We start from the raw sequence: 27,473 nt of genomic DNA, 5'->3' as shown, positions 1-27,473 counted from the left end.
GGATATCCCTGTGTTATTGGGCATGCAGATCGTGCTAGGATACAAATGTTGATTTGAGTAAATCTTGAAACATTTTATAGATAGAAGATCGGTATAAAACCATGGATATCTATATCTTTACAGCGTCAGGCTTCTATATATTTACCGAGGTTTACGTGGACCAGCCACCAGCTGGCACAAGATATCAACTACAGTCTCCGGTCTACCCCAGGGAGGTAGTGGAACCAGGAAAGATTTTGTCTTTGGAATTCTACTACCATATGTATGGGACCGGAATCGGGACTTTAAATGTTTACATACTCGGTAACTATTGCGTTCTTGAATGCTGTGTACGTAATTGCAGTATAACTTCATACAATAGTTGGTGATTTCCAGAGGTGGTCAGTAACGAAGTACTACTTTTTCGAAGTGCTCAAGTGGTTTACCTCTTCTTCTGGTACTTACTCGAGTAGATCTGATTTTCGCTACTTCTACTACTACTTCGTAATATTTTGTGATCTACTTACTTACTTTTCGCTATCTTCAGTTTGTCAAGTAGGAAGTAGTTTAATATTCCAATCAGGAAGATAGCCCGAGGATTTTCGGAGCTGTTTTCACGGAGTATCAACATTTAATAATCATAAAAGTTTAGTAAAACCCAGAATATTCGTCGCGCTTCGCGCGCAGTGGATGCGGAGTGACAAGTATGATTTCACGAAAATATCGCTGAATATAATTTAGGTAGAGGGTTGGCGTGGTTCCGTTCACACCACGTTGTCACCCTTCGCCTATATGAGATAATTCATCACAGTATATATGGCTTACCATAACGTTCATAATGTTTCGCAATCTAGCATTTACATGTCATATTGTAATCTAGCATGTCCATGGCGTGTCCAAATCTGGAAAAGTGGACTGTGATTTTTTTTTTAGATTTAGAGCTGTTTTAGCATACCACCTTTGAAACTTTCTGGACTAAAACATGAAATACATGTTCTGCTTTTAGAAGTAGTATTTATACTTTCAATTCCCAGTATCATATACTATGAGTTATAATTGATATCAGTTATTCTGTCTGGATAACATACATGTTGTAGTATAAAAGCAAGTGTTGTAATGCCTTTATTTTTTGGAAATAAAGCTACACAATCTGGCATTTTTACGGTTTACCATATTTTTTATTAACGTTTACTAATCGCGCAAAGTGTTTACATCGTATTCTATACAACTTCTCCTTATTGCTCTTCGACTAAACTACGGGCCTTATAATATGGCGAATGGCGCCATACCATGCTATTTTCTAAAACGTGCTGTTCGAGAAAACAGAGGATTAGCATCGCATTTCTATGTCAATACCAGAGTTGGATCAATTGTAATTTGTAATTGAGCTGAATGTAATATATTACATTTTTTCATGTAATTGCAATTGTAATTGTAATTGAAGCATTTCTATTTTGCTTAATTGTAATTGTAATTTGATCAAATTTTTGCTCAATTACAATATGAATTACACTTTCATGGAAACCTGACAATCGCAACATAAAATAATCATTTAATCAATCATTTATCCGTCGCACCAGTGAAAATCCGGTACGAACCAGGATGACGACGAGTGGCCTTGAGACCTTAGTAAACAGTCACCACGTGTAATAATTAGCCTATTTACATCGGTGTTCTATGCGTGCCGCGCTATAACTAGATAATTCAATCACGCTAAGCTGTTTCTCATACTTCAGTAGCAACAGAAAACTTTGTGAATTACAATATAGGCTAAGCCAGTGGTTCTCAAACTAAGAGTGTGCCCCTTTGGGCGGCGTGAAAGCATCTGAACGGGCGCGACGCTCCAGTGAACAGAAATCTGTTCCGCGCTTGGCCCGATTCATCTCCGTTTTATGGTTGTTGCTCGGTGTATAGTCTGAATTTCGTGTTGGAGAATTCTCTCAGCAACAGTCATAACCTTCCATATCATCAAACTATTTGTAAGGATTGCTAACTTTCTGGTTTCATTGTGTGCTGTGATGATAAGGGGGGCATAAAATATTCACTGTCATAAAGGGGGACGTGTCTAAAAAAGTTAGAGAACCAGTGGGCTAAACTAAATCCTAATATTTCAAAAGTCGAGGAACAGCAAATAAACTCTTCTGAAACCTGTGCTGAACGATTTACTACACCACGGTCAAAGTTTTTTTAATCTCTGACCCGTACTGAGGCTTGTTGCAACAATAGCAAAAAAAATCAAGTTCCACCCAAGGCTTCATCAAACTTGATCACCCTTTTGTAGAGATGTTATCCCAATCTTACCTCCAATTTTGACCAAATTTACTGGGGCCAGAAACTTTTGGCACCCTAATGTTCATCAAATGCAATCTAACAGCTTCCGAGCAAGTGAAAATGTAAATGCGAACCAAAACATTGTAATTCTTAGTTATCAGGAGGTTCTTTCCTTTTGCATTTATTTTAATTTTACGCACCTTATTGATATCATCCTTATCACTGACGCCTTACCAATTACATTTCATTATCCTGACTCGGCTCTGAGTATGCCTAATCGTTTGATTACATTTCATTTCCTGTCCTGTAGCCTATTCGCTGTTAGTCGCTCAAACCTTTGGTTCTTAACAGTCGCTTGAAACATTTTTCTGTGCTTGTAGTTTTCAGTGCTCGTGATTAGGAATAGTTCGAATAGGTTCGAGTTTTTTTAATTAAAGGGTATTCCACATATCAGGAATGAAACATGAATAGCTTGAGATTGCTGCTAATACCGTCGCTACGGTTGTCAAAGAACACCTCTTTACTGAATCAATTACCTGTTAAAAAAAGTAATTGCAATTATAATTGTAATAAATACATGTTTAACAGTAATTATAATTGTAATTTGATATTTTTAGCATTGGGTAATTGTAATTGTAATGTAATTGAAACATGCTAGGAAGTAATTGTAATTGAAATAAAATATTGTAATTCATCCAACTCTGGTCAATACTATCATATTGATCCCATGATGTGGACGAATGCTTATGCTATCGAAGATTGGATATCTGCTGGTATAAATCAATATGAATCAAGCTCGTCACCTATCGCAAGCTCAATTTGCACCTTTTTACAATCCATGTGAACGAATTAGGGTCGTTTTCACAACTACTTACTTACTTGAGTACTTTTAAAGACAGCCAATTCTACTTCAACTTTTGTAGTTTTGGGTTGCTTATGGAAGAAGTACTTCTACTCGTACTTGAATAGATTTTTTTCGTCGCTACTTCTACTTGAATAGATTTATTGACTACTTTGACCACCTCTGACTACTTTGACCATTTCTGAAATCGTAATTCAGATGTGAAATAGTTCTCTGTATGATATATTTTTAGATGACCCGCAAAATTCTCCGCGGATTATCAGTTCCCTGGATAAAGGAGAAGACAGAACTGACTGGCGCCATTTTAAACATATAGTCGAACCGCGGGGAGACTTCAGTTTCATTATAGAACACGTCACGAAAGATGGACGGTTATATTTCGCAGATCTTGCAGTAGATGATATATCGCTTCTCATTTCAGGTATACGAATTGTGAGGCATCATACTGTAAAATAAGATGTGAAAATCTTCCAAGATGCCTGATTCATCATTACAGTTTTTATTGAAACGAAGTGCTACTTCGCCATTTCCCTGTTTTTTTTTTCGGCTCGCTCTACGACAGCGATCGCGACAACGCTATAATTCTGGTATTTCACGCAGTTAGAACCATTTTCTTTTATGTCTGCTCGTGATCTCAGCTATAAAGTGTCACACACGTTTTCGAGTAAATTGTAAGGATAGTGGTCCGTGAGCCGCGAAGTTCGTGCAAGGAGTCAGTGATTGGAGAAAGGTTGGGAGTCACTTTCGAATGCATCAATCATTTACGGACGTGCATTGAAAATATTATGGAGGACAAAATTCAGTGACACCAACCACACTGACTCATTTTGTAATGAATCATGTTTCATAGAACTATGAAGACATTGGCCTATACCGGTTGTCCACGCCATACTTTTGTCTATTTGAGACATGTCTGAAAAACGCAGCATGTTAATATGCTTCTAAAACTGAGTTTAGGTCGCGCCCGAAAAATTTTGGAAAGACTGTTCTGTGAATAATTAAAAGTAAATCTAAGCCAGACACAAATATTTCATCTAACAGTTCGAATACTCTCATATTTCGCTTGCAGGCGGGGTTATTGATGGTGAAACAACAACTAAAGCAGCGACGACAACAAAACGGCAGGAAGAGCCACCAGAAGAAAGTGAGTGACAGATATGAATTCACTCGGTGGAAGAAGTCGCCGTATATATCAATCACGTTTAATTTTTAGTCCCCGCATTGAGTGGAGGAGCAATCGCTGGGATAGTAATCGGGGTCATCATTGCAGTCCTATTGCTTGTACTCGGAGGATTCTGGATTTATAGACACAAAGAATACAGACGATTTTGGTACAATAACAAGTCTGAAGTAGAGAGGCATGTTATGGAACCAGACTTACCGGCATCCACGGCGTAAAAGAAGCCATTGGTCAAAACAAGGTTATTCCGTGACACTAATTTCAACAGCAAGTTTTCGTCGAAACGGAATTCATGCACTTACTGTCGCTGTCTTTGGACCCATCTCCCGTTTGTCGGAATATTGAGCGATTTAGGATGTGAATATGTTTTACCATTGATTACTAACCTAGATGCGCAACTCAGTCGTCACACTTGAGTACGCAGAGAGGTATACTGCTAAGCGCAGGCTAAAACCAGCATAATTGGTAGTCACATAGCGGGCGATCCGAGCTCTCAAATGTAATAAATCTGGTCTTAATCCCAAGCTACTGTCGCACTGATTACGAAAATGCAAATTAAAATCTGATCAGGGTAATGGGACAACTCCAATTCCATCGATCGATTGTTCAGAACAATGCCAATTATCAGACTTTGACGGCTATTTCAGGGTGTTTCCATTGTCCTGACCAGATTTTAATTTGTATTTTCGTGATCTGTGCGATACTAGCTGTCGCTCAAGACCAGTTTTATTACATTTGAGTGCTCGGATCGCCAGCTATGTGACTACCAATTATGCTGGTTTTAGCCTGCTCAGCAGTAGACCTCTGCGTATTCAAGTGTGAAGTCTGAGTTGCGCATCTATCCGTAGGTTAGTGATCTATTGTTTTACCTGCTGCAGGCATAATTCATTTGCGCGTTCATAAAACATTATTATAATATGTCGGGGCGGTTCGTACCCTGGCACATGTAAAGCAGATTGTTCACGTTTTCTCGCGATTATTGCGTTTTGGGGTAAGTCATATGCGACTTCAGTTTCATCGCTTGTCCTTTTTATGGTTGCCCGACATATGAGCATGCGACACAATGGAAAACGACAGTTCGGCATGGAACAAATCAGCATGCGTCACTTCAGCATGTGACTGTATAACCCAAAAACTTACCCTAACCCGAAACATAGCCTAACCTAACCTAACCTAGCCTAACCTAACCTAAACCCTAACCCTAACCCAACCATAAATCCAACCCTAACCTACCCCTAACCCGTAATTTAACCCACATGCTCATGTGTCGCATGCCAAATTGTCGCATGCCGAAGTCTCGCATGCTGTAATGTCGCATGCTCATATGTCCACGGACCCCTTTTTATGTTAACGTCTGTTCCTTTTCATTCAGTGTGCGATGTGCATGCCTGTTACTTACATGTTATGGGTCAAGGGGAATGTCTGATTGAAATTTCTATTCCAAGTCGTTGCGACACCTTCCTATCTTCTCGACTTATCGCAATCTTGTGGTCTTTCGAATTGATAAAAATATTGATAAACAATCAAGAGCCCGATAAGTGGATTTTATATTTGCAAATCGAAATACTGTTCCGGATTTCAGATTCCATTCCACAATTCATTTTGCATCATCTCCCATATATCCAATTCCATAAACGATGATGACTGAGATTTTATTCACACGAAGTCGCAAGAAAATGAATTATCAGAAATCCAATGTAGAACTGCAAATCCAAGCTAAAAAAACTCATAAATTTGAATCCGATCCTTCCATAATCTTCATATCCGAAATTCATGCTCATCTCTACGAGATCTCGTTATCATGTCGCACGTTCAGATTGTCATCGTATATGCAATTTTTGTGAGCTGTACTGGCAGTGTACACTGTACATCACAAGTCTGATTGTGTGAACAGGATTTATAACATGCAATCTGTCTCGTTTGGTCTTAGCAGTGGCTCTATATGTTATCGGAGTGTATATTGTATACACGCGCGTACAAGTATATTTAAGGCTGCCGATCATACATATACTGATGTATAGTGTATATTCACACGCGTCGACATGACTAAAATTGAAAATACTTCGAGAAATTGAATCCTGCTAATACAGGTACGTCATATGTGACCATGTACCGCGCGACAAATCGATTATTTTAAACAATCTTAATTTGCCGTTACTTGTAATGCCCGTTGTCCACTAATTCTTCACAAATTACCATATATAGGGCCGAGGGAACGCAAAAGTATCCAGTGCCAGGGTGTGTAATGTGCATTGAATTCACACTGTGAGAAATGCTCTTAGCCGCCGGATTTGCGTACGCCAGTGGTTACCAACCGACCCAAACCTGAGTTTTAATAACCTCTCGTGACCCAATTCTCGTGCATTGAAGGAAATGTGTTTTTAATGTTATCTTGCTGCGTTTTCATGGACAAGTGTGGTATGGGAAAGTCTGGACAACGCACTCTACACAGCACTATGAAACATGAATTATTACAAAACATAGTCATTGATGTCACTGACATTTATCCTTTGCGGTATTTATGCACGGCTCTTTTGTATTGTGCACTAAATGTATACGCCAACGGTTTCCAACCTGTTTCTCACCATGGACCTCGTAGGAAATTTTCACGCTAATGAAGCAGTGAATCAATTCAATCGTTGAAATTGGCGCTAACACATGATGTTACAAAACTACGGATTGCACAACAATGCACCATTGTCTGGAGTTGAATCTTTGCAGCGAATGATAAAATTGCACCACTCCCTTAATTTGTTAGCATTTAACCAATTAATATTTCCTTGGTGAAAGATTATAGGCGGGTATGAAGAATGATGATGCGGTTATCAAGTATCTGTAAATTGAATACTGATACCGCAGACGTCTTATAGAGTATAATTTAATTAAATAGCAACAATAGAAACATGAACCACCAGGCATCTCACGACGCTCCTTTACAAGCTAAGTGCCCTTAACAAAGTGTGTCGGGATGAATCCAAGCCCTCGTATTGAGAAGGCATTTTAAGGGTTCTCATACTGTTTAGGTTTAATTGTTTATGTTTACAATATCTAGTAGTTGAAATATTTGTTTATTCGCAGATGCAACATGGGCTAATTCCGTCCATTAAATTCACTCATATCGCGACAATGACCATTAGTACTGTTGAGTGTCTTTAACCCGTGATCATTCGGATGACCTTCACCGTTAGCCTTTCTAGTTTTCCCGTGTCTATTCTCCACTTTACTGCCTACATATCGCACTGCGATTTAACACACATTGCGTTCGACTATCGACGATGAGCAACACCGATAAACCCCCGAAACATAGAAGGTGGGCGGAACCGTTCGAAGCCATATCTGCATCACTGTCGAGGCGTAAGTGTTTTAGACACTGGATTGTAAATTTATCATCGGAGAGAGTTATCTATAAATCTGAGACCATAGGTTTATCAAGTACTTCAACGAGTAGTAGTAGTGATATCTATAATGCTATGATCGAGTTAACTTCATCTGTGTCACATATCCACAAACAAAACACTACGTAAACGTATTGTTTGGAATAAAAGCGCGATACAGACAATACATGGATCGCTATTTTGGATTGTAATATCAGAGAGACTTTCAAGCTGAGGCTCTAGTGTTGCTCTTTCAGTGTAGTTACAAAAGAACATATAAACATATCGTTCGAGAAAATATAGAGCGCCGCCAGTGCGTGGACGAACACATATATTGTACGTGGTTTGCCGAGCTGAGAAATTGTACTTACCCGATATGCAGTTTACAGTTATACGCTTTAGCAATGGCGTGGTTAGTAATCGCAGCGGTTCAAAAATGATGAGGGATTTAATTAATAATTGTATTGTTTCTTGCAGCTGCACTTTCAAGACACAAGAATTATGTGATATTTCTAGTTAGCTGGACGGTAGATTTGCACCATACTGTATTTTTGACATCGGGATCATCTAGACAACATGTCTTCGCCTATTGTTCAAACGGATACCAAGCCTGGAGGGCCCTTGCAGACCAAGTACTACTGCAAATTGGATAAGTCTTCCATGGTATGTCGCGAATTGGGCTCGAAAAAATCGAGTCCAGGGTGATTCAATTCCAAGTAGAGTATCAAGCTTCTGGTGGAGTATTTGAATACGACTCATTATGACGCCATAAAAATAAGATCGATTCGAATAGTTCAAACATACACGATTTATGCGACCCAAGGTAAAAAATGCCAGCTAAACTAATTCAAAAATTACATTTTCAATATGAATACTTTGTTGCGTCGATAGCAGACGATATATTTAAATGTAAGACCTTGGTAGCATGCACACCCTATTTAACGTCCACTTTCAAATCCTCCCAAAACACAGCTCCGAAAGCTCCTGTAACCAATGAAGTTATATTCATTTACAAATGGAAGTTAAATATGGTGTGGAAGCTACCAAGGTCTTACGTTTATTTTCAATATGGTTACATAATAAATACATATCTCTCTTAGACAATACTGCAGTTTGATCACAGACATATCGTGTCCAATAACGTGCGATCAAGTTGTCAAATCTCCCACGAGAGTGGAAAATATCAAAACGATAATCTTTCCTGAGATAAGATCTAAGTGACCACTAGGGTGCTACATCTTGGTGCTCGAAAACATCGACTCTGACTATTGAACTCGCTAATTAGTACGCGATTCGGATTTGATTATTTGAATCGTTGTGTCCAGACCTATAGTCGCCAGACGAAGTAAACTATTAAAGGCAATCCTGGTTAGGTTTCTCACGGGCGGGTTTTAGAGTACGTCTTTGGCGCACACCGTGCTATGAGGTCAGAATATTTTCTTTTGTTCCATATGTATTGTTCATTGTTACTATTATTATATCTCTCTCCGTCGACTGATGAATAAAATACATACATTTGTAGCTGTGTATGTATATTTGCAGAAATTGACATGAATCTAATCTAGCTACTGATCTTAAATCCTCTTACTCGTAATTGGAATGGCGTGACCAATACAGCGACTAATATATATATCGATATTGCCACTACATCACCTCATAGACACGAGGAAGCATATAGCAGGGTAGTAACATACATAGACATATCATATATGATTTGGATTTTGATCACGCCTTTCAAATTATTTACCTTCTCCCAAGAATATGAATGTGGTCATGGAATTAACCCCTACAACTCAACAATCGACACAAAGACTCCCGTTGCGGTACGTTCTACTCATTGATGTTAGCGACAGCATGAATGAGAAGATTGGAAAGCAGAACATATCATTGCTGCGAAGAGTGCAGGTACGGAAACATTTGTATGCCCATTTCATTTCCAGTTTACAGATTAGGTTAGTCGATGAATCTACGGAAACTACAAACGTAAGTCTGTTATTGGGATTTACAAATGATATGATGACTTTCAGATGTTTGCCGAGCTTGCGACGCGGAAAATTGACGAAAACGATTGGCTGTCGATAGTAACGTTTTCGGATGATGCACAAGTCGATTTTCCGATGCAGAGAATGATTCCGCAAAACAAAGTATACATCAGATTTAGTTCGTAATTTCTATCAGAAGCCGTTTAATTGTACTTCTCTGACAGCAAATCGCAAGAGCTCAAATCCAGAATCTTTGCACAAGGGCATATACAAATTTAGAAAGCGGATTTATTAAAGCTTTGGAGGTTATAGATAGGTGAGTTATTGAAATAACTTGACGTAGTGTACTTCGTTAACTGCAACGCTCAGCGATGATTCTTCCATAGTATAGCAGCAAAAAGTAGAAAATTTTCGAATTCTGATTCTGTAGTTGGAACAGATTAACATATTCGAATGTGTGGCAAATTTTCTGCTATCACCATGGTGAGACGTGAGCTCAACAGAATGAAGTGCACTGTCGTGCTGGACACCAACAAGTGACCAGTATCGCATTTTCATATCATAACCACGTTTAGGTTATTTCCATAATTTGGAATCGAAAAAGGCTCAACATTGCATTATGTTCGGGTTCAAAAGCTTAACAATGTTACCGGATTCGATAAGGAAATATTTAATCATGTGACACGACATAACATTCTGGAAAATTGAATAAAATTACAATATCATATAGACCAGTAGTTCTCAACCGCCGGACCGCGAAAATAATAACAGACCTTTGGTGGTCTTTAACAGCTGACTTTGGAAGCTTCGTCTCGCAGAAACTTAAATAAAACCACGTACATATCAAAAAGGCATCATTCAATGAAGTTTCAAATATTACGTTTGAGTTGCATAAATTTGTTGTAAATTAATTTAGGGTCAATTTTGACTTTTGAAGGTTCACTGGTCCACAACATTTGTTTTGAGGTTTCATCGGCCAGTGAGATCAAAAACGTCGGCAACCACTGATATAGACACATTTCGTGATATTGCTTGAAAGGTAGAGCTACCAAAATATTGTATTCATTTAAAAGTTGAAAACATAGGGAAAGCGCTTATGATTATTTTAAGTCGGGAGAATCGGCTATCACGGCTGCACAGTACTTTAGAGGGGATTTATCCGATATTTCCAAAATGTTCAGTGCGCCAAAGCTTCATCATCCTTGTCGCGACTGTATTATCCTGTTCACCGACGGAATAGCTAATTTGGGAGAAACGGATCCGAAGCGACTGATTGGAAAATACCGAAAGGCGCAAAAAAAGATGAACAGAACTTCCTGTATCCCGGTTTCCGCGTTGACAATCGGAGGATACCGTCCTGAATTACTGATCGAGGTCTGAAATCCGAATAACAGAGTTATAACCAGCGAGATCGTAGGAATCCATTGCGGTGGAGTCAAAAGCTATTCACCGTAGAATTACACGAGTCACAATTAGGTCAGTTAATTACATTCTTAAACAAAATATATTTTTGTCAGATTTCTCGGAAACTGGGAAGCGAATCTTTTTATTGGCTGAACGATGAAGAGGATTTCGAAGTGGACATGTTTGTTCCTTTATTTTTAAAGTTAGTCACAATCATCGAATTGGTGAATTTGGTATTACCGAAAAAGCGATTTCATTTCACAGAGAACAAACCACTATTAGTGATGTCAACGTTAAAATATCAGCCAACGCAAACTGCTACTTCAAGCCTGTCAATGTGCAAGCAAAATATCTGACAGTACGTCTTTCAATTGTATTAGAACATATCTAAAATTTGAATGTATAAAACAGTATTTGCTGATATGTTTGGGTTTTTCAGGACATTTCTGTCAGTAAAGTGAAAATCAGACATAAAGCGAAGACTAAAAAGATCAAAGCGCCGACGACTGAAAGCTTTTTCATTCATTCCCTACCGGATGAAAAGAATTTGGCTTTTAATTTGCAAGTATCAGACTTACGGGTAAGGTCATAAGATGATAACTCTAGAGCAGTGTTTCTTGAACTTTCCAGCGCTCGGACCCCTTGACCTGTAATAAAATGTTTCTCGTACCCCTACCTAGGATCGAAACAGCACATTGTCAAGCCACCCCAAAGGCTCGTATTGGGCCCCCATAATGTTTTCAACACAACTTATGTGGATTTCATGGACATCAGACATTTCAATGACTGAAGATATTAATATCCAACGTTTCGCCGATGTGCAGTGAGTTTAGGATCCAAATGTTGATCGCCGCCGGCGGTGCACCAAAATGTTACTGGTCTTGGCGTGTTCTTGGGCGGAAGTTACGGCCACGCCGAAATGGTGGAGTGTGACAGTTCCACCCCGGCACTTTTTACACACCTGGACACATGCCACCTTTTTGTCACCTGTCCTTTTATAATATCTTCTTTTACTTCTCATTCAGTGTGCATGCCTACTTTTTTACATCGCCTAGGCCATAGGTGAGTGTCTGATTTCGAAGACTGCTCCAAGTAGTTTTGACACCTCCCTATCTTTCATTGTATCGCAGTCTTGTGGTGTAATGAAATGATGAAAATCGCAGCAATAAATTGCATTGAATTGAAAAAAACCAACGGCCTTAAGGCACCATGCTCTCATAATTGCAAAAAAGTCTAGACTAATTTCTGCAACTTGTGTTGTATTCTTTATTATAAGCATACTATTATTTTATCGGAGGGAATTGCATACCCAAATTCAAAGCAAGAATGCTCTTGAAAGGGAATCGCGCGGAGCGCGAAGAAAAGGTACGGGTTGAAGAGATCCGGCCAACGGCCAATAATATTCCATTTTATGCTAATTTGTAAAACATTATGTATAAATAAATAGCGTGTAATTGCACACTGCATCTCATACCCCATAATTGGTGCTTCGTACCCAAGGGGTCCGTGGACCCCTGTTTAAGAAGCGCTGCTCTAGAGATATCGCTAACCAAGAAATGTCTCGATACAAAGATACACCGTGATATTGCGGTCTATCTATGAATAATCGTTGCCGGACATTTTCGCTAGTTTGAAAACGACGGAACTATTACCGATTTCTAGGATTTGCACAACGAACGCATAGTGGACGTAACAATCCAGTACCTCGATTGCGACCTCCAGGCTCAAGTTATACGAGAAAATATTTCACTCAGCACCGCGTCGTTGAAGACGTCGCTGGCGCAGGATCCAAACGCGTCGAATATAACGATATCAGATGAAGGTATGTTGCTTAAAATGTTGCCGTGCTTGATTATACGCGCGGAGATAGCTTGTACAGATTGACCTGATTTGGTGCAGTGGCAGTACGATCTGTTTTCAAACACGCAAGCGAAGTAAATTCATAGTGCAAATGCAAACAAAGAGCGTGTGTGAACTGCACAGTGCACGCACCGTTAATGAAATCTCGTGACAAAAACCAGCAAATTCAATAGTTGACTTTACGATTTCAGATCGATTACTGGAATTCTGTGCCTACATTACGTTCAACAATTACACTGGCATATCCTGGATGAACGCCCAAGATGCTATCGTGAAGGTTGCACATGAAAAATACAAATCTGTATGCGCCACATACATTGGTCAAGCAAAGGACCAAATTGGGTAAGTCAATGTCTGAAGTGAATAAATTTGGCATTAAATGGCGAAGTCAACTACTGAACTCATTGATCACGTGTATTAGAACGATACTACAACTTGAAGACATGAATTTCAACTAAAATTGTATGTTATAGCCTTTCATCACAACCCAAGTAAACAGGATCTTTATTTATACAACAGAGAAAATCCCCAGCATTTATTTCAACAAGCCTGCATAGAGTTGAACGAGATCAGGTTTGCTGCAACCTCCATCTTACCACAAGGTAGCGCTCTTGCTGCTGGAGTTATGACGTCACATATGCAATGGACAGAGCGAATTACTCGTGCGCAGGAAATGGTGAAACTAACCGAGTAAGGATTGGTTAAAATTATTACAATGATTACTAATGGGCTATAACTAAACTGTCCAGGTGTATAATTGATACATTATATTAGCAAATAGGATCAATGGCTTGTCTAAACTGTATATCAGTACATGTTGTATCTAACACATCTTTTCACCGCAAGCTTTTTTTCATACCCATGGTATGACTTACCAGAAGGTTGACTAATCGTGATTTAATAACTTAATATAATTTAACTTATGTATTGATAAATAATTCGTAATGACATTTTCATTAGAACTGCTATGCATAACAAAGTTGTGTACATATTTAATTCCAGCAATCGTAATTTCCCGATTCTCGCGTGTATGGAAAGTTCCATAGAAAGCGAAAGCCCGATCGGGGTAGGAGTGTTCAAGGGCGAGCAGCCTTTTCTGAGTACTTCTATGAAAGCCAAACTCGAAGAAGAGAAAGAGGTATTCGCTTTGTATGCATTGGGACTTTGGACTTAAACAACCACTAAATAGCTGAATGATGAATATTTATGCATTAGGGCAGCGGTTCTCAACCTTTTTTGACACGCGCCCCCCTTGGCGAGGGTCAAAGAAATCGCGCGCCCCCCTTACATTTATCGTCATGTCAAAAAGAGCACATCATCTAATACAGAGGTGGGCAACCTTCCTGCTAATCATGGCCGCATTTCGATTACTTATGTAGCCTAAGGCCGCATTCCAGGGCATAGCCGCAATGAACAATCTGGACGCAAAATGCCTATGGTAAACTGACCATATCCATTCCCGGTGAACTCCGGACTATTCTACTTTTCACAACGGCCTATGGTACGCACCGAAATCGCTAGTGGCAATGTTATGAATAGTTGCTGTGAATGCATATTGTCGCGCGGAGCGCGAAAATTTTTCGGAGCCGCGAATGAATTGTTATTACTTGAGGATTCCCATTCCTGCTCCAATTAAGAAGGGCGCTACTGCATTAAAATCGAAAAATGAAGTCTTGTTGAATTGCGCGGAGCGCGAAGAAAATCTCAAGATTAAATAAAATCCTTCTAAAATTCGGGAGTGAATTCGTAATTGCAATTTGCATGTCTACAGCTGCCAACACATACTAATTGAATTAGGCGTCGACGGCCGCACAAATTCCCTTCTACGGCCGCATGCGGCCGTACGGGCTGCCCACCCCTGATATAATAGTATACATAAGGTATATCTTACGCCAATTTTGAATCCGCATTACAGTTGTTTAGTCTTTTACATTGCTGACAAACTTCCCCAAACTTGTTTGAAAATAACAAAAAAACATTGAAAAGGACATCAATTAATTTCAAGGTAGGTTGCACTGAGACTAATCCTGATGCTGGTAGTGACTACAGAGAGCACGGCGTCGTCCTGTCCTGCCATGCTAAATTTGATCAGTTTTGGCAATGAATTAAATCGTGTTGATTTATAGTCAAATTGAGGGCGAAACCGGGCAACCTATATTGCATCTAAGTCTGTCTTAGGCAGTGCAGTTCGCCAGCTATCAACAACAGCTACCTATCGCACAGAGATTTAGGCTACTGCCAAAGCTAAAGTAATGAATGACTTGCACGTAGGAATTTCTCTAAATCTTCAAAGAATATCAAAAATTTGCTCAAATGAAGTTGAAGTCAGCCTATACTCCGTTGAGCGCGACTGCTGGAGTTTGAGTTTGTTAAGCTTTCTAGAACACGAATTAAGTTTAATCTTCAATAATCGTATCTTCAGAATGGTTGTGAAACACATGTTTAGTCACAATTTATACAGACATTGACAAAATTGGCAAAAATCTCTCACGCCCCCCCCTGAGAGCCTCCCGCGCCCCCAGGTTGAGAACCCCTGCCTTAGGGACTTTGTCATATATCAACGCAGGCCTTCGGTGTGGATTGGGATGTAACGACCGCATGTCGAAACAGGGCACAAATTGCATCGCTATTCCAAAACTGTCGCCGATCATTACTATTTGTGCTCGTAAATCCTACACAGTGGTTCAGCTGCGCGTTACTGTCACGCAAGTGATAGTGATTAAATGACTGTATACAATGTAATGATATTATGCCTGCAGTGATGACGCGAGCAGAAACTGATTGTCTGTGATATCGCTATTGATAAAATTAACCCTATTGGAAGAATAAATGGTAATGGAATCCATTAACTAAACGATAGGTATTGATGACGTGGTCATTTTTAGTGCGGCTGAGAGGTTCAGAATGCTTTGCGATGTACACTATTCGATGAATTGAACATATTTCTTCGAGTCAGAAGCCATTCCACATTTCCGATATGTCGACTGTCGAGTCAGCGTCAAGTCGAGTCATTTTACGGCAGTGACTCTAGTTCAAAATACGTCACTGTAGTCAAGTCATGACTCGATTCATGCAAACGCTGGCTCAATGTCGCTTAACTTAAGTACTTTTTATTCAGAACCTAAGATGCATAAGAAGGCTGCACGTGGGCGGAGGAAATATTGATATTAAGTATATTCAAACATAATCACATTTTCAAATTCTACATAACTGAACTCATGAACTCATGTCTTTCAGTGTGGTGAAGAATGCGGCTAGTAATGCTATCGCGCGTGGCGATTTGGAAAAAATGCGTTCTTGTTATGAAGGTAAGGCAAGTAGTCTATAGCAAATTACATATACTTCCAACTCTTTTACGTAACGATGAGTCAAGTGCCAATAGCAAGGACATTGTGATAATACGTTTCTTACAGGATAACGAAATGTGTCTATTTTTCAGACCTCAAGGCGCTCAAGCTGTTCGGCTCTGTCGATGAGCGATATTTACGTTACGTAGGCGATGAGATCAACCAAAGACAACAATTGGAAAAGGCGAAAAGGGAATTGGAGAAAGCTGCTAGCATGGAGGACCTTGCATCAGTATCACAGCAATTAGCAAAGCTCGGGGAGCTAAGACAAAACAGAGACATGACCTTCCATGCTGGGGACGAAGAAATGATGAAACGAGGAAAAGCCGCAGTGGAGATGATGCAAACGAAGCATAGCATGAGAGGGGAAATCGCTAAGCAACTGTCTATTTTAAATCTGCCTTCGACAATAACTAACATCACAGCCAAAACAGCTGCAATTGAGATCTTAATCCGATTGAAGAAAAATTCAGTGAATCACGAAGGCGTGTTCACACACCAACAAGATCTCGAGTTAAACGAAAGTATCGCAAAACACCAACGATACGTTTCCAGAATGAAAGAACTGAAAAATCAAATGGACCATATTGTGCCAATCTTACGATTTCCACGACGGCCAGTCAATTATGAGGCAATCAACATGGCGACAGCTCAAATGAAGAGTATAAAAATAGAGGCTGATCAGCATTACGAAGGTATGCTCACCGAAAGCGATGAAGACGCTCTCAAGTATGCAATCGAAAGTAGTGACATCCTGACCGCTGAGAAGAGAGCAATTACAAAAAGGCTCGACGAACTTCTTCCTATTTTAGAGCTTCCCATTATTCCAAGAAACTACGCATCGCTCAAAGAAGCAGTCGATGAAGTGAGCACCCTGAAGCAAAGAGCAATGGGATTCAAAGATGTGTTCACTGCTGACAGGGAAATGATATTCACCCAAGCATCTGCAAACCTAGCGACATTGATGACCAAACGAGAAGATATAATCGAAACGATCAATCTGCATATCGCAAACGCCGCTTTGCCAAAATTACCGAACAATTATCAGAAATTGAAGGATTCGATTGAAACATTAACTGTGGCAAAGCAGGAAGCAAACGGTTTCGTGGACGTCTTCACAAAGGAACACGAGCATATTCTATATCACGGAACAGAATCTCTGAAAATCTTACAAGCTGAAAGAGATGAAATCGAAAAAGATGTGACAGAGTGTGTTCCACAGCTTCAATTACCAATGATCGCCGATAATTTTAATCAAATTTCGAAAGGAGTTGACACGATGAATAGAATAGAGCCAGAATTAAAAGGGTATGGTATGTATAAAGAAGAATATGGAGGATTAATGAGTCAAGCAACGTTCAATCGCGATGTCTTAAACGAAAAGAAGCAGCAGATACTTAATGACATTCAAGTGTTGAAGGTCGACTTAAAGGTTTCTCTAACACCTGAAAACCTCCCTACCTTGAGCGTGGCTTTGGAAAAAATGAAATTATTGAAGAAAGAAGCCGAAGGTTATGGCAATGTGTTCACATCAACGAATGAATCAGATCTGTACCAAGCAACAAATGACTTAGAACAGCTCAGGAAACAAACCGATAAAACTGCTAAGGCACGCTACAGATTAGAAGAGGCGATTGAATCTCGAAATTTCGCTCGGTTAACGCATGCGTTGGACAAAGCGAGCAAAGCCCCGTTCATAAAAAATGAGGAGTTGATCGAGGCTAGAAAATTAGCCGCGTTTCTGGACGCGGAAAACAGATGCGCGGCTTTAGAAAGTGCGATCGACGAAGAGGACATTGAACTGATTGAGGAAGCCTTGCTAGATATGAAGGAGGCAAATGTTACCAATGATGCGCTTCAAGACACTGCCAACCGAGAACTGCATCGTTTACGCAAAGATAAACGCCGCAAAGAAAGACAGAGAAGGCGTGAAGAACGGGCGGCGGCGAAACGCAAGAGAGCATTGGATAAGCTGAACGAAAGTCTCGACAACGCAATGGTAGCTCGGGATTTAGATCTTCTCCAAAAAGCTGTGAATAACTTGGATGTAAGCGACTTCAAAGACGAAGAAGTTGAAGCGGCCCTTGCAGCGAGAGAGCTTTTGAAAGAGCTACAGATTGAGAGAATGCGGGAGAGACTGAACGATGGGATAGAAAAAAGAGACGTGGAAACGCTTTATAACGCTCTGATGGATGCGAAATATGGAGGGTATGAAGCAATGTTCAATATTATTTTCAGATTCAAATTATGTTATTGCATTATAGCGAGATTCTTGAAATGTCAGTTTTTGGTTGATCCAAATATCCAAGGGATACAAATATCCAAATGACATTGGTGACGAGAAGTGAGAATCCCACAGGAATCAGATGTATGAATATATGCTAAAATTGGACAAAGCGGTAGAAATTTGTGAATGTGAATTCAAATAGGCACAAATTCAGCTTACTAAATTCTACTGGTGCAGCCAACATAGTTTCTTATTAAATCATTGCCTTCCATAATATAAGCATATGTATAATGGTTCTTTTATTCCCAGATATGAAGAGCATATGCAGGAAGAGTATTCAGAAGCGGAAGCAATGCTGGTTCATCTTCTTGAAATGTTGAGACTGCGACAGGAAATCTCCAAAATGTCACGAGCGACAATATCGGAAGTGCACTCGTATAACTATCCGCCGGTAATAGTGAAAAAAGTCATGAAAGCATTTTTCACGATTCTTGGAGAAGACCCAAAAGAGCTAGTAAGTGACGAAATTAACGTACGATAGCAACTATTTACTATAATGCACCTCAGATGTCTACTATATTTGCTTGTTTTCGAGTTACACGCACTGCGATAACCTTATATATATTTTCCTGTACACACATAGTTACAATTAGGTGCCGCACATTTGTTGGAGTGTGTTTGCACAATGCAGTGTCAAAATAACCCGGTGACATGCTTTGGAAAACAAGCCGGAAGTCATGTTTGAATGATACAAAAATTGACGTTGTACAATTTTTCAAACAGACTTGGGTAAAGATACAGAATTTGATGGGACGATTGGACCGTTATTCGATGACAAAACGGGTGAAGCGTTTTCGCATAGAACATTTGACACCGGAAGGTGCGGAAAAGTCGGGGAAGTTGCTAAAAGGTTTAGAAATTGATGATGTCGAGCCAGTCAGCAATGTAGCTGCCACGTTATTTGCTTGGGTAAGTTCACTTTCACTTTCACTACGTTCAAGATAATATACCTCGTATTCCATCCATATAATAATCCTGTCTATGATGCAAACATTACGCATGTTTTGGGGCATTATTAACCTGCATTACACATTTTGACATTATCTGTTCCAACTATACGAAACAATATAGATCCTTGCTATCAAGCAAGCTATTTTCGACCTTAACCAAATTTGCATTCTGGTATATTCATTTCCATATACGCGAAGGTCACGGGGACAGTACGAGGATGCCAACTTTTAAAAGGTCCTTGTTTTCAGTCCGTTGCCCATTCCTTGCTTTGTTCGTTTTAATTACTTACAATCAAGTACCTAGCGGTCGGAAACGACATTTGCTAAAATAGGGATCCCTGACTCAATTTTGCCTTTTAAATGTAATAAATAGTGTAGCGACCCCGATACGGCGTTACGTACCTAACGGGGAAGCGGTTGTGTTCCTGGGCTCGGGACCTCGTCTCTCTGCGATCGCCACCTGCTCCTCGCTTGTCACACGAAACGCCTAACACAGTGCACAAGTCCATACGGTTATATTAAGATTATATTCTGCGACACAGTACTCAAAACGGCGTTTCACACTAGACTCACATTTTCATAATACATAGCGATACACACAAACTGCATAACGTACACATACGACCTAACAATACGAGACACGGGCCTACACACAGCACACTAGTTCACACAAACCATATTCCGACAGCAAGACCTAAACCTACACCACCACCAGCCTTGCCATCTACAGGCGAGAGACTAACTACGGGACAATATCACTACCTAGCTAGATGCTCGCACAGCATCGTCCGTGATCTTTTCATGCCCCAGTCAATCTATCGGAACGTAGATTCCGATAGGATACATCCACCTCTAGCGTACAAATACAATGCCAACTACCTGCTACTTCACACCTTAACTGTCTAATACTACAACTACTTCATGCTGCTTCTCCCGACTACTCAACTCATACTTCACGATACCAAACACAGAGACATACATACTCACTCACATCCATCTTCAGCCACGCTCTCAGCCAACACCTTAATCAACTATCTCCACACGCGGTCTCCAGCCATACCACACGCAACATAATTTCAAAACGGCAAATACATAACATTCTGGAAACACCGGGTTGCCACAATAGTATAGTTTTAGCAGTTAGAATGGTATACAGTGCTAAACAAAGCATTGCTGTAGCGAAACTTTCTCAAGTACGCCCGTCACTTTCATATAGTATACTGCCCCAGAATTCATTATCTGTGCCGAATGCTGATCATCATTTCACAGGATTAGGATTTGTCAAGTGTAAATGCAATATCAAATCATAAGTAGATTACAGATATTGAAGTATCTATTGAAACCAAGCTACATTGCAACGGAACAGAATATCTTGGAAAAAGTACAATGCAAATACTGCATCTTAGCGTAGCAGCTGTACTATTACCTATACTTCATAATTCAGAAACCGAGTTTTCGGGGTGTTTAAGTGTTTATCGAATAGTTCACCGGGCTTGTTAGCGACTGACCAGCATTTCCTTATTTGTGTGTTTCAATTTGGAGCCCATTTGAGCTAATCATAATTATGAATCAGAGTTTTTCTTTCGCTGTATATATTTAATCAGTACTCGTAATTTTCCATGTATAATGCGCAAAATTTTCCCGATTTTTTGGCCTAAAATCGGGGGTGCGTATTATGCATGGGTACAACAAGCCTTGAAATAAATCTCCCTCGAAACATAACTTGAAATCACCCTTTCTTCATGTTTCTTTTAATCGCGCATCACATTCAGCCATCATGCCCAGTAATTCGTATTATCAGTGTTACGCGCTGCCAATTAGCGAGAAGCGTGTTGCCAATTAGCATCTGCGCTGTTCCGCTGCACAACAGCAAGCGATCTGCTGAGTTGGTTGCCGTTTGTACTAGAGGTCGACCGATATTGATTTTTACAGGCCGATACCGATACCGATATTTCGACGCTCACAAGGCCGATAACCGATATCATAGGCCGATATTAATATGGAAGGAGCAGAGAACTATTTCGCCAAAAATATTATATATTAGGCAAGGTGGCACTTGTTCATGCCACAGAAAGGTGAACAACAAACGAGAAAACTGAAATCGAAAAGACTTATTGCTTAATTGTGAACATTCGTTGAAATTTGGGATAACCCGAAAATCAAAACATGATACAGAATTGCAGATCAGTTCAGAAAAGGTAGATTGTAGTTAGATATAAAATATCGGTCGCGATATCGGCCTAGATTGTCCGATACCAATATTCGAGAAAGTTCCAAATATCGGCGCCGAAAATCGGCCAAGCCGATAATCGGTCGACCTCTAGTTTGTACGCGAGCGAAATTAGGTCACTGGATTGCTGCACCCGCACGCGGCAATTCTCGCTAATTTATCGCGTCAACTACAGGCCTGAACAATCGCATTAACAGCACGCTATGTGCGCAAGATGTAATCGCTGGCCTAAACACTATAATCGCATCTCCAACAGGCCTGGTGCGCACGACATAATCGTTTGCCTGAGCAATCGCATCTATAATAGGCCTCGTGCGCAAGATATTGTTGCGGGCCTGAACTATCGCGTCGCGGGCCTCGCAGGCTTTGGCTGCTATCTACTATCGTTTGAGACAATGCCGTTAAGTGTATAATTAGCGATCGTTATGTCATGATAGTTGAACAGTGACATCGCAAAACAGAATGACATCGAATACTGAAACATAACTATTCATGTACTTCGAATGCAGGATGCGTACTATACATGGGCACAGGCAGGCCCGTAACTGCCGCACCCCAAACCCCCCAATTGGGGGGCCGAGCTCGAAGGGGGCCCAAAATTATTTCGTGAATTAGCATAAATTATATAGTATTCTTTGAAACTTTATGCAACTTTTTCAAAAAATTTTCGCGCTAGCCCCGATTTCGAGTTGCCAATTATCTTCATTTTGGGGTTCTCTTCCCCCAAGAAAAAATACGCAACATTTATAGAAATGGGCATATTGGCGTTGGCCATTACCGCGCCACGACGCACCAAGACATATAAAGTGGGCCATGTAACATGCGACTCCAAGAAGGGTGCCAGAACGATCGGCAGCGAGAAAACCTTGGCCGAAAAGGACTGCCCTAATGCTGACCGAAAACTTCGTTATATACAAAATACTGTCTTGGCATTCTGAACCTCACAAGACAAATACCATCCCGCAGGGAAAAATTATATGCCACTGAAGAAATACCAATTTGAAATCGTGTGCGTCTTTTATTTTCGTAGCCTACGTTATGGCGCTTCTATATTTTTTATATAGCAGTCAGGAGGTCACGAAATAACATCATGTTAAGGAGTCATACCGACGGGCTCTACAGTGTCCAAGACACCTCACTCAGCTCTACCGGTAAATCTGATTACGTGAGCAGAGAGGATAAGAAGTTGATAGCAATATACATGCAATTCCCGATCTTATTGACCGATTTTATCATGAATTTTCTAAAATTTTCGCGCTTCGCGCTGGCTCACTAAGCAGTACACCTCTTTTCGTGGCAAAAGCGAACAAGGTGATGGGGGTTAGGTTTTATCACCCTATGGGAGCCCCAGACCTAAAATTTTTGCGGGGTCAGACGAAGTACTGTTTCATTCCTGCCAACGGGTATACGCCCGAATATGTTTAATTATAATATTGAGGGGTCCTACCTTTTCAAACACACCTCACTCAGCTTTACCTGCAAATCTGATTACGTGACAAGAGAGAGGACAAAAATTGATAGCAACATATATGCAATTCCCGATCATATTGACCTATTTAATCATGAATTATAGAAATTTTCCGCGCATTGCGCGTTCGGGACGAGAAAAGCTGACCCACTAAACGGCACCCAACGTAGAGGATAAGTACGTAGCAGTATTAAGCGAACAGGCTGAGGGGGGTCTGGGGGGCGAAGCCCCCCAAAAGTTCGGTTCATCAACACATGGGGGGCCTAAGACCAACGTTTTGGGGGGGGGCTGGCGAAGTGCTGTTACGGCCCTGGGCACAGGCTTTTTCCCAGAATTTACACGCCATTTTAAGGGTGCGTATTATACAAGGGGGCGCACTATATTCGGAAAATTACGGTAGTTCTGTTGGTTACTGAGCGGAAGAAACGGTTGACTTTAATTCATGATTTGAAACTTCGTTATAAATCCTATGTACCAACGCTCCTTCGTTCAATATTTGTACGTATTCTAGTTGATCACGCATCTTGGTGTGAATACACAATCTGTTAGCTAAAAATGTGTACTTGTACATTCGGTTTTTGCGAGATCGAGAAACAATCTATGCCGCTTCGTAGTTTTCCGAAACAAATACAATCTTACGCGATTGAAATACGATATAACGGAATATTATAAGCTTACGTGGCCGACCATTTTAGGCGAAGTTCGTTGTGAAGGAAGTGGAACATGTAGAAGAGCAACGGCAAAAACGGGAGCGGAAATCAGCGGAAAACGAGAGATTGGAGAATCAGTACGAAGAAGAAGAGTTCGAAGACGATGCGAATGGTGACAGCGACGGAAGCAAACCAGAAAGTGCCCCGTCCGAAAGTGGCATTCACCGTCAAAACTCTGCAGATTCAAATCTAGCAAATAATTCGGCGGCGTGACATCGTTGACATGAGATGAGGTCATAGAAGAACAACAACATCAATTTTCTTAGATTTATCCTGAAAGCATGTCCTCATTAATTTATATTATAAATTTAGTAGAAATTGAACCCAAATCTATGCTTACTCAGTTCATACCGTCACTTTATTGATTTGTGTAGACCAAATAAGGTACTGGGTACTTCGTCTACTGTTTCAGAGATTGATCTTATCTTACCAAAGTCATTTTATATATTCCCGGCAGTTCATGATAATGATCTTCCCACCGGTACTTCAAGTACGATAGTATCCTTTATGTATAGATCGAGAACAACTAAGCCTGTATAGAGAGATAGAGAGACCTATTGCTATGTGTCTGGGAGTGCAAGTTCACGGTTTTACCTGGTACATTATGAGCAACAAATTAAATGTATATTGTATATCATAAATACAGCATTTCCTCGCAGATCCGTGTATTTAGTTTTAAATAAAGTTACTGTGGAATTACGATGGCGTCTGATGGATATCAGTGACGTTATCCGACCCGACCGATATAATTAAAGATAGATACAAACCGCTGTCATCGCCTTATCATAGGATTACCAATACCATACGTCCTTTTCCCAGAAATGCCCTGCCTTTGACCAAATGTCATCCTTTTTGACAATTTGTTTTCCGTTTCAACCTCAACTGCCCTCAAAGACCACGAATTGCGCGAAATGTTGGCCGAACTGACGAATGACGGGTATTTCGGGAGTCGAGTTGGAAAAATGACCGTTTTTCAGGAGTCGAGTCGAAAAATCACCCGTTTACTCGTCCGCCATAGTAACTTTGCAGCCTGTGAAAACTGTCTCTCTTTCTGGATCTCAAAATATGGCAATCCTACCTTATCATATGGTACCAGATCAGCATGACCACGTATTCCAGAGGTTGGACACTACTGTGACCAGCGAGTGGAATTCTGAGATGTTTAACAATATGTTGCATTTACAAAAAACACGTTAAAATTACCAGCAGTCTGTATCCCACGTTTGTTATGTCAGTATTGCGAGTAAAAGCGTCACACCTTCAGACCTAGACAGACTATAATTTACAAGAGTTAAGCAATCACGTGCTTCTATACCTCAGTGGATCATAGCCGAACGCCTGCCGACTGTTAGTAATGCAAATACACTGCGGGATGGTGGCGAGATAGCGCAGTGGTATAATCCGCGGCTGCAACACCAATGGGTGCGGGTTCGAGTCCGACCGAGGTCGACTTCCGAATTCCGATACCTAAGTGTTGGAGGTTTACCTAGGCTCCTCCTCGCCACATCATCCGCTTCAGCGGTGTCTTACAAAAGCCTAGAGGTGGGCCGTGCTATAAGTCGGCAGTTACGGAATATAAGAAGAATATCGGCCTGGTGTAAATGACCATAGTAGTCGACAAAACACCATGAATACCACAAAACCAAACAAACACTGCGGGATGGTGATGATATACGAAGAAAGTTTCAACCGAGCACGAAAGAATCAGACACGCACACATCGCTTCAAATTCGAGACAATATTGATTTTTGAAACTTTTGTTTCTCACTGTTCCCAGTGAATCCTTATATTGAATTTGCTACTTTGCGCAAATTTCAAAAAAATAAGTTCTCATTAGTGCTTTGAATTTCATTGCGTTTCCCGTCGCCTGTTGCCCTTAACAGTAATGGGCAATGGGCATGGCATGGGGGCACATATTTTCCATGTTTGCCGTAGCAATACAGTTCCTATTAGAGGTCACTATTGTATATTTTAAAACCTCTTCGTGTTGGATTTTGAGTGACCGCAAAGACTAGCAAATACGTAAACAAGGCACTCCCATAAAAAGTTTGCCTAGCCATTTCATTAACGGAAAACGTTGGTATACAGCAAACAAATGATCTTGGGGTGGCTATTAAAATGAAGAACTCAACATTTCACAGAACGCCGTGTAAAGTCCCAAGTATATATAACACCGGCATACAGGAGGCATAGTAAGGGAATAAAAGATATAGGATTTTAGAAAAAATAGCTTTACGTAGGGGAGTCCAACACGATTGCAATATGAGAAGAGGCCTCCATTTTTACAAGAAGGAGATAAGTCCATATCCCTTCAGAGTAGCCTATACTTAATTATCTGAAGGAGCAGTTGCTATGATGTTCACTATCCACGCGCGTTAGGACCCGTCATGAATCGGGCATATACCAGTTTTTGTTTGTTGCTACGCGATCCCCGTCTACGAGGCCCTGGAGCACAGGGTTGTCGTTAGCTATTGTTGAAGTCGTGCTTTTATAACAGAGCCTCACAAATAATATCGTATTGGACACTTAAAACCAGCACAGACTAAGTCAGACCTGGGCAAAGTTCGGCCCGTTGGCCAAATGCGGCCCGCGAATCCATTCTGTGCGGCCCGCGAAAGGTTGCTTGGAATTCATAACATAAAACCTGCTTTTTGAACGTTGACGCGTGGACGAAAACCATATCAACTGTATCAACTAAACAGGAAATTCGTTTACTTTGAAGCGTGTTCATTAATACGCCACGATTATGCTGCCTACGTACCTCACATGAATAATTGAGACTCAAAATCAAGGCAATGTGGCAAAGTATGAGTAGGAATTAAAGTCATAAGAAATCACTCTTTCCAAATAGTTTAGGTCAAACTTTCTTTGCTGCCATTGCCGCATTACGCATTTTACGGTATGTGTTTCAAATTGTTACGTGAGGCGTTTCCCAATCCCTAATTCGTAAAACAAGTCAATCAGTGCTCGCGATTACTATATGAGTCATCATATACATCACCCATAAAGGATGAACGGGCATGTCAAAAAAAAAAAGCAGAAAGCTGAAATTCAAAGAAGGTTAGAGCATTAAATATTTGTATACTGGAGTTAGAGGTGAGCCCGTCATTTTAGTTTTTGCCGAGCATGTCGCCGAGATTAAGGATTTTAATTATGACAAAACCCGAAACATTTGGTCAAGGGAAGGCGAATTTCAGAAAAACTGCAAGCTTCGCTCAACACCACGGCTATTTGAGGTGAACAGAACACTGCTCGGAAGGCAGCGACCAAGACAATAAACTTTGTACTATGCCATATACATTTCAGTGCAGTGGTTCTCTAACTGGGTGGCGTGAAAGCATCTGAAGTGGGGCGCGAAGCCGAAGTTTAATGAATTTTTTTTTCACGCACAGCGCGATTTACCCAGTTATTATGGTGATATAGTTATGGCTCTGTGTATTGTCCGACTTTGATATTTCAGAATTCCCTCATCATCAGCCATGAACACCTTTCATGATATCAAACCATCCGTTGGGATTGCTAGAATTCTCGTTACTCTTTTTATTATTTTGAGATATCATGACATAGGG

General features: G+C 40.5%; 2 protein-coding genes and 1 long non-coding RNA gene across 3 annotated transcripts in view; all 3 read left to right on the top strand.

Moving 5' to 3' along the window:
- Nucleotides 1-4,729, top strand: part of LOC145446340 (MAM and LDL-receptor class A domain-containing protein 2-like) — a 34,352-nt gene extending 29,623 nt beyond the window's left edge. The window contains exons 19-22 of the mRNA XM_080324605.1: nucleotides 124-303; nucleotides 3,345-3,533; nucleotides 4,182-4,256; nucleotides 4,326-4,729. Of these exons, the coding sequence (XP_080180731.1) occupies nucleotides 124-303; nucleotides 3,345-3,533; nucleotides 4,182-4,256; nucleotides 4,326-4,510 (629 nt within the window). The 3' untranslated portion in view covers nucleotides 4,511-4,729. The remainder of the gene's footprint in view (nucleotides 1-123; nucleotides 304-3,344; nucleotides 3,534-4,181; nucleotides 4,257-4,325) is intronic.
- A 3,396-nt stretch (nucleotides 4,730-8,125) lies between these two features.
- LOC145445747 (uncharacterized) lies at nucleotides 8,126-24,562 on the top strand. Its single transcript, XM_080323866.1, has 18 exons — nucleotides 8,126-8,329; nucleotides 9,425-9,571; nucleotides 9,694-9,810; nucleotides 9,873-9,964; nucleotides 10,830-11,022; nucleotides 11,166-11,254; nucleotides 11,317-11,410; nucleotides 11,492-11,632; nucleotides 12,715-12,874; nucleotides 13,104-13,254; nucleotides 13,432-13,602; nucleotides 13,915-14,050; nucleotides 16,031-16,083; nucleotides 16,150-16,220; nucleotides 16,352-18,467; nucleotides 18,796-19,000; nucleotides 19,270-19,455; nucleotides 23,890-24,562. The coding sequence occupies exons 1-18, from the start codon at nucleotides 8,243-8,245 to the stop codon at nucleotides 24,115-24,117; spliced, it is 4,437 nt and encodes a 1,478-aa protein (XP_080179992.1). The 5' UTR covers nucleotides 8,126-8,242; the 3' UTR covers nucleotides 24,118-24,562.
- Nucleotides 19,462-22,787, top strand: LOC145445748 (uncharacterized). Its single transcript, XR_013917107.1, has 2 exons — nucleotides 19,462-21,404; nucleotides 21,833-22,787. It is a non-coding gene; the product is annotated as an uncharacterized LOC145445748 (long non-coding RNA).
- Nucleotides 24,563-27,473: the final 2,911 nt, after the last annotated feature.

This window comes from Botryllus schlosseri, chromosome 9 (genome assembly GCF_051294905.1).
Source record: "Botryllus schlosseri isolate E-star chromosome 9, Bs_hap1, whole genome shotgun sequence".
NCBI classification, from domain to species: Eukaryota; Metazoa; Chordata; class Ascidiacea; order Stolidobranchia; family Styelidae; genus Botryllus; species Botryllus schlosseri.
This window is presented reverse-complemented; position numbering and strand designations above follow the sequence as displayed.

What these genes read in the sequence shown, in the direction of transcription:
- LOC145445747 (XM_080323866.1), top strand. Translation starts at nt 8,243, where the DNA reads ATGTCTTCGCCTATTGTTCAAACGGATACCAAGCCTGGAGGGCCCTTG. An exon ending in AACTCGAAGAAGAGAAAGAG is followed by an intron (nt 14,051 to 16,030) that starts GTATTCGCTTTG and finishes CTTTTTATTCAG; the next exon opens with AACCTAAGATGCATAAGAAG. An exon ending in AATGCGTTCTTGTTATGAAG is followed by an intron (nt 16,221 to 16,351) that starts GTAAGGCAAGTA and finishes TCTATTTTTCAG; the next exon opens with ACCTCAAGGCGCTCAAGCTG.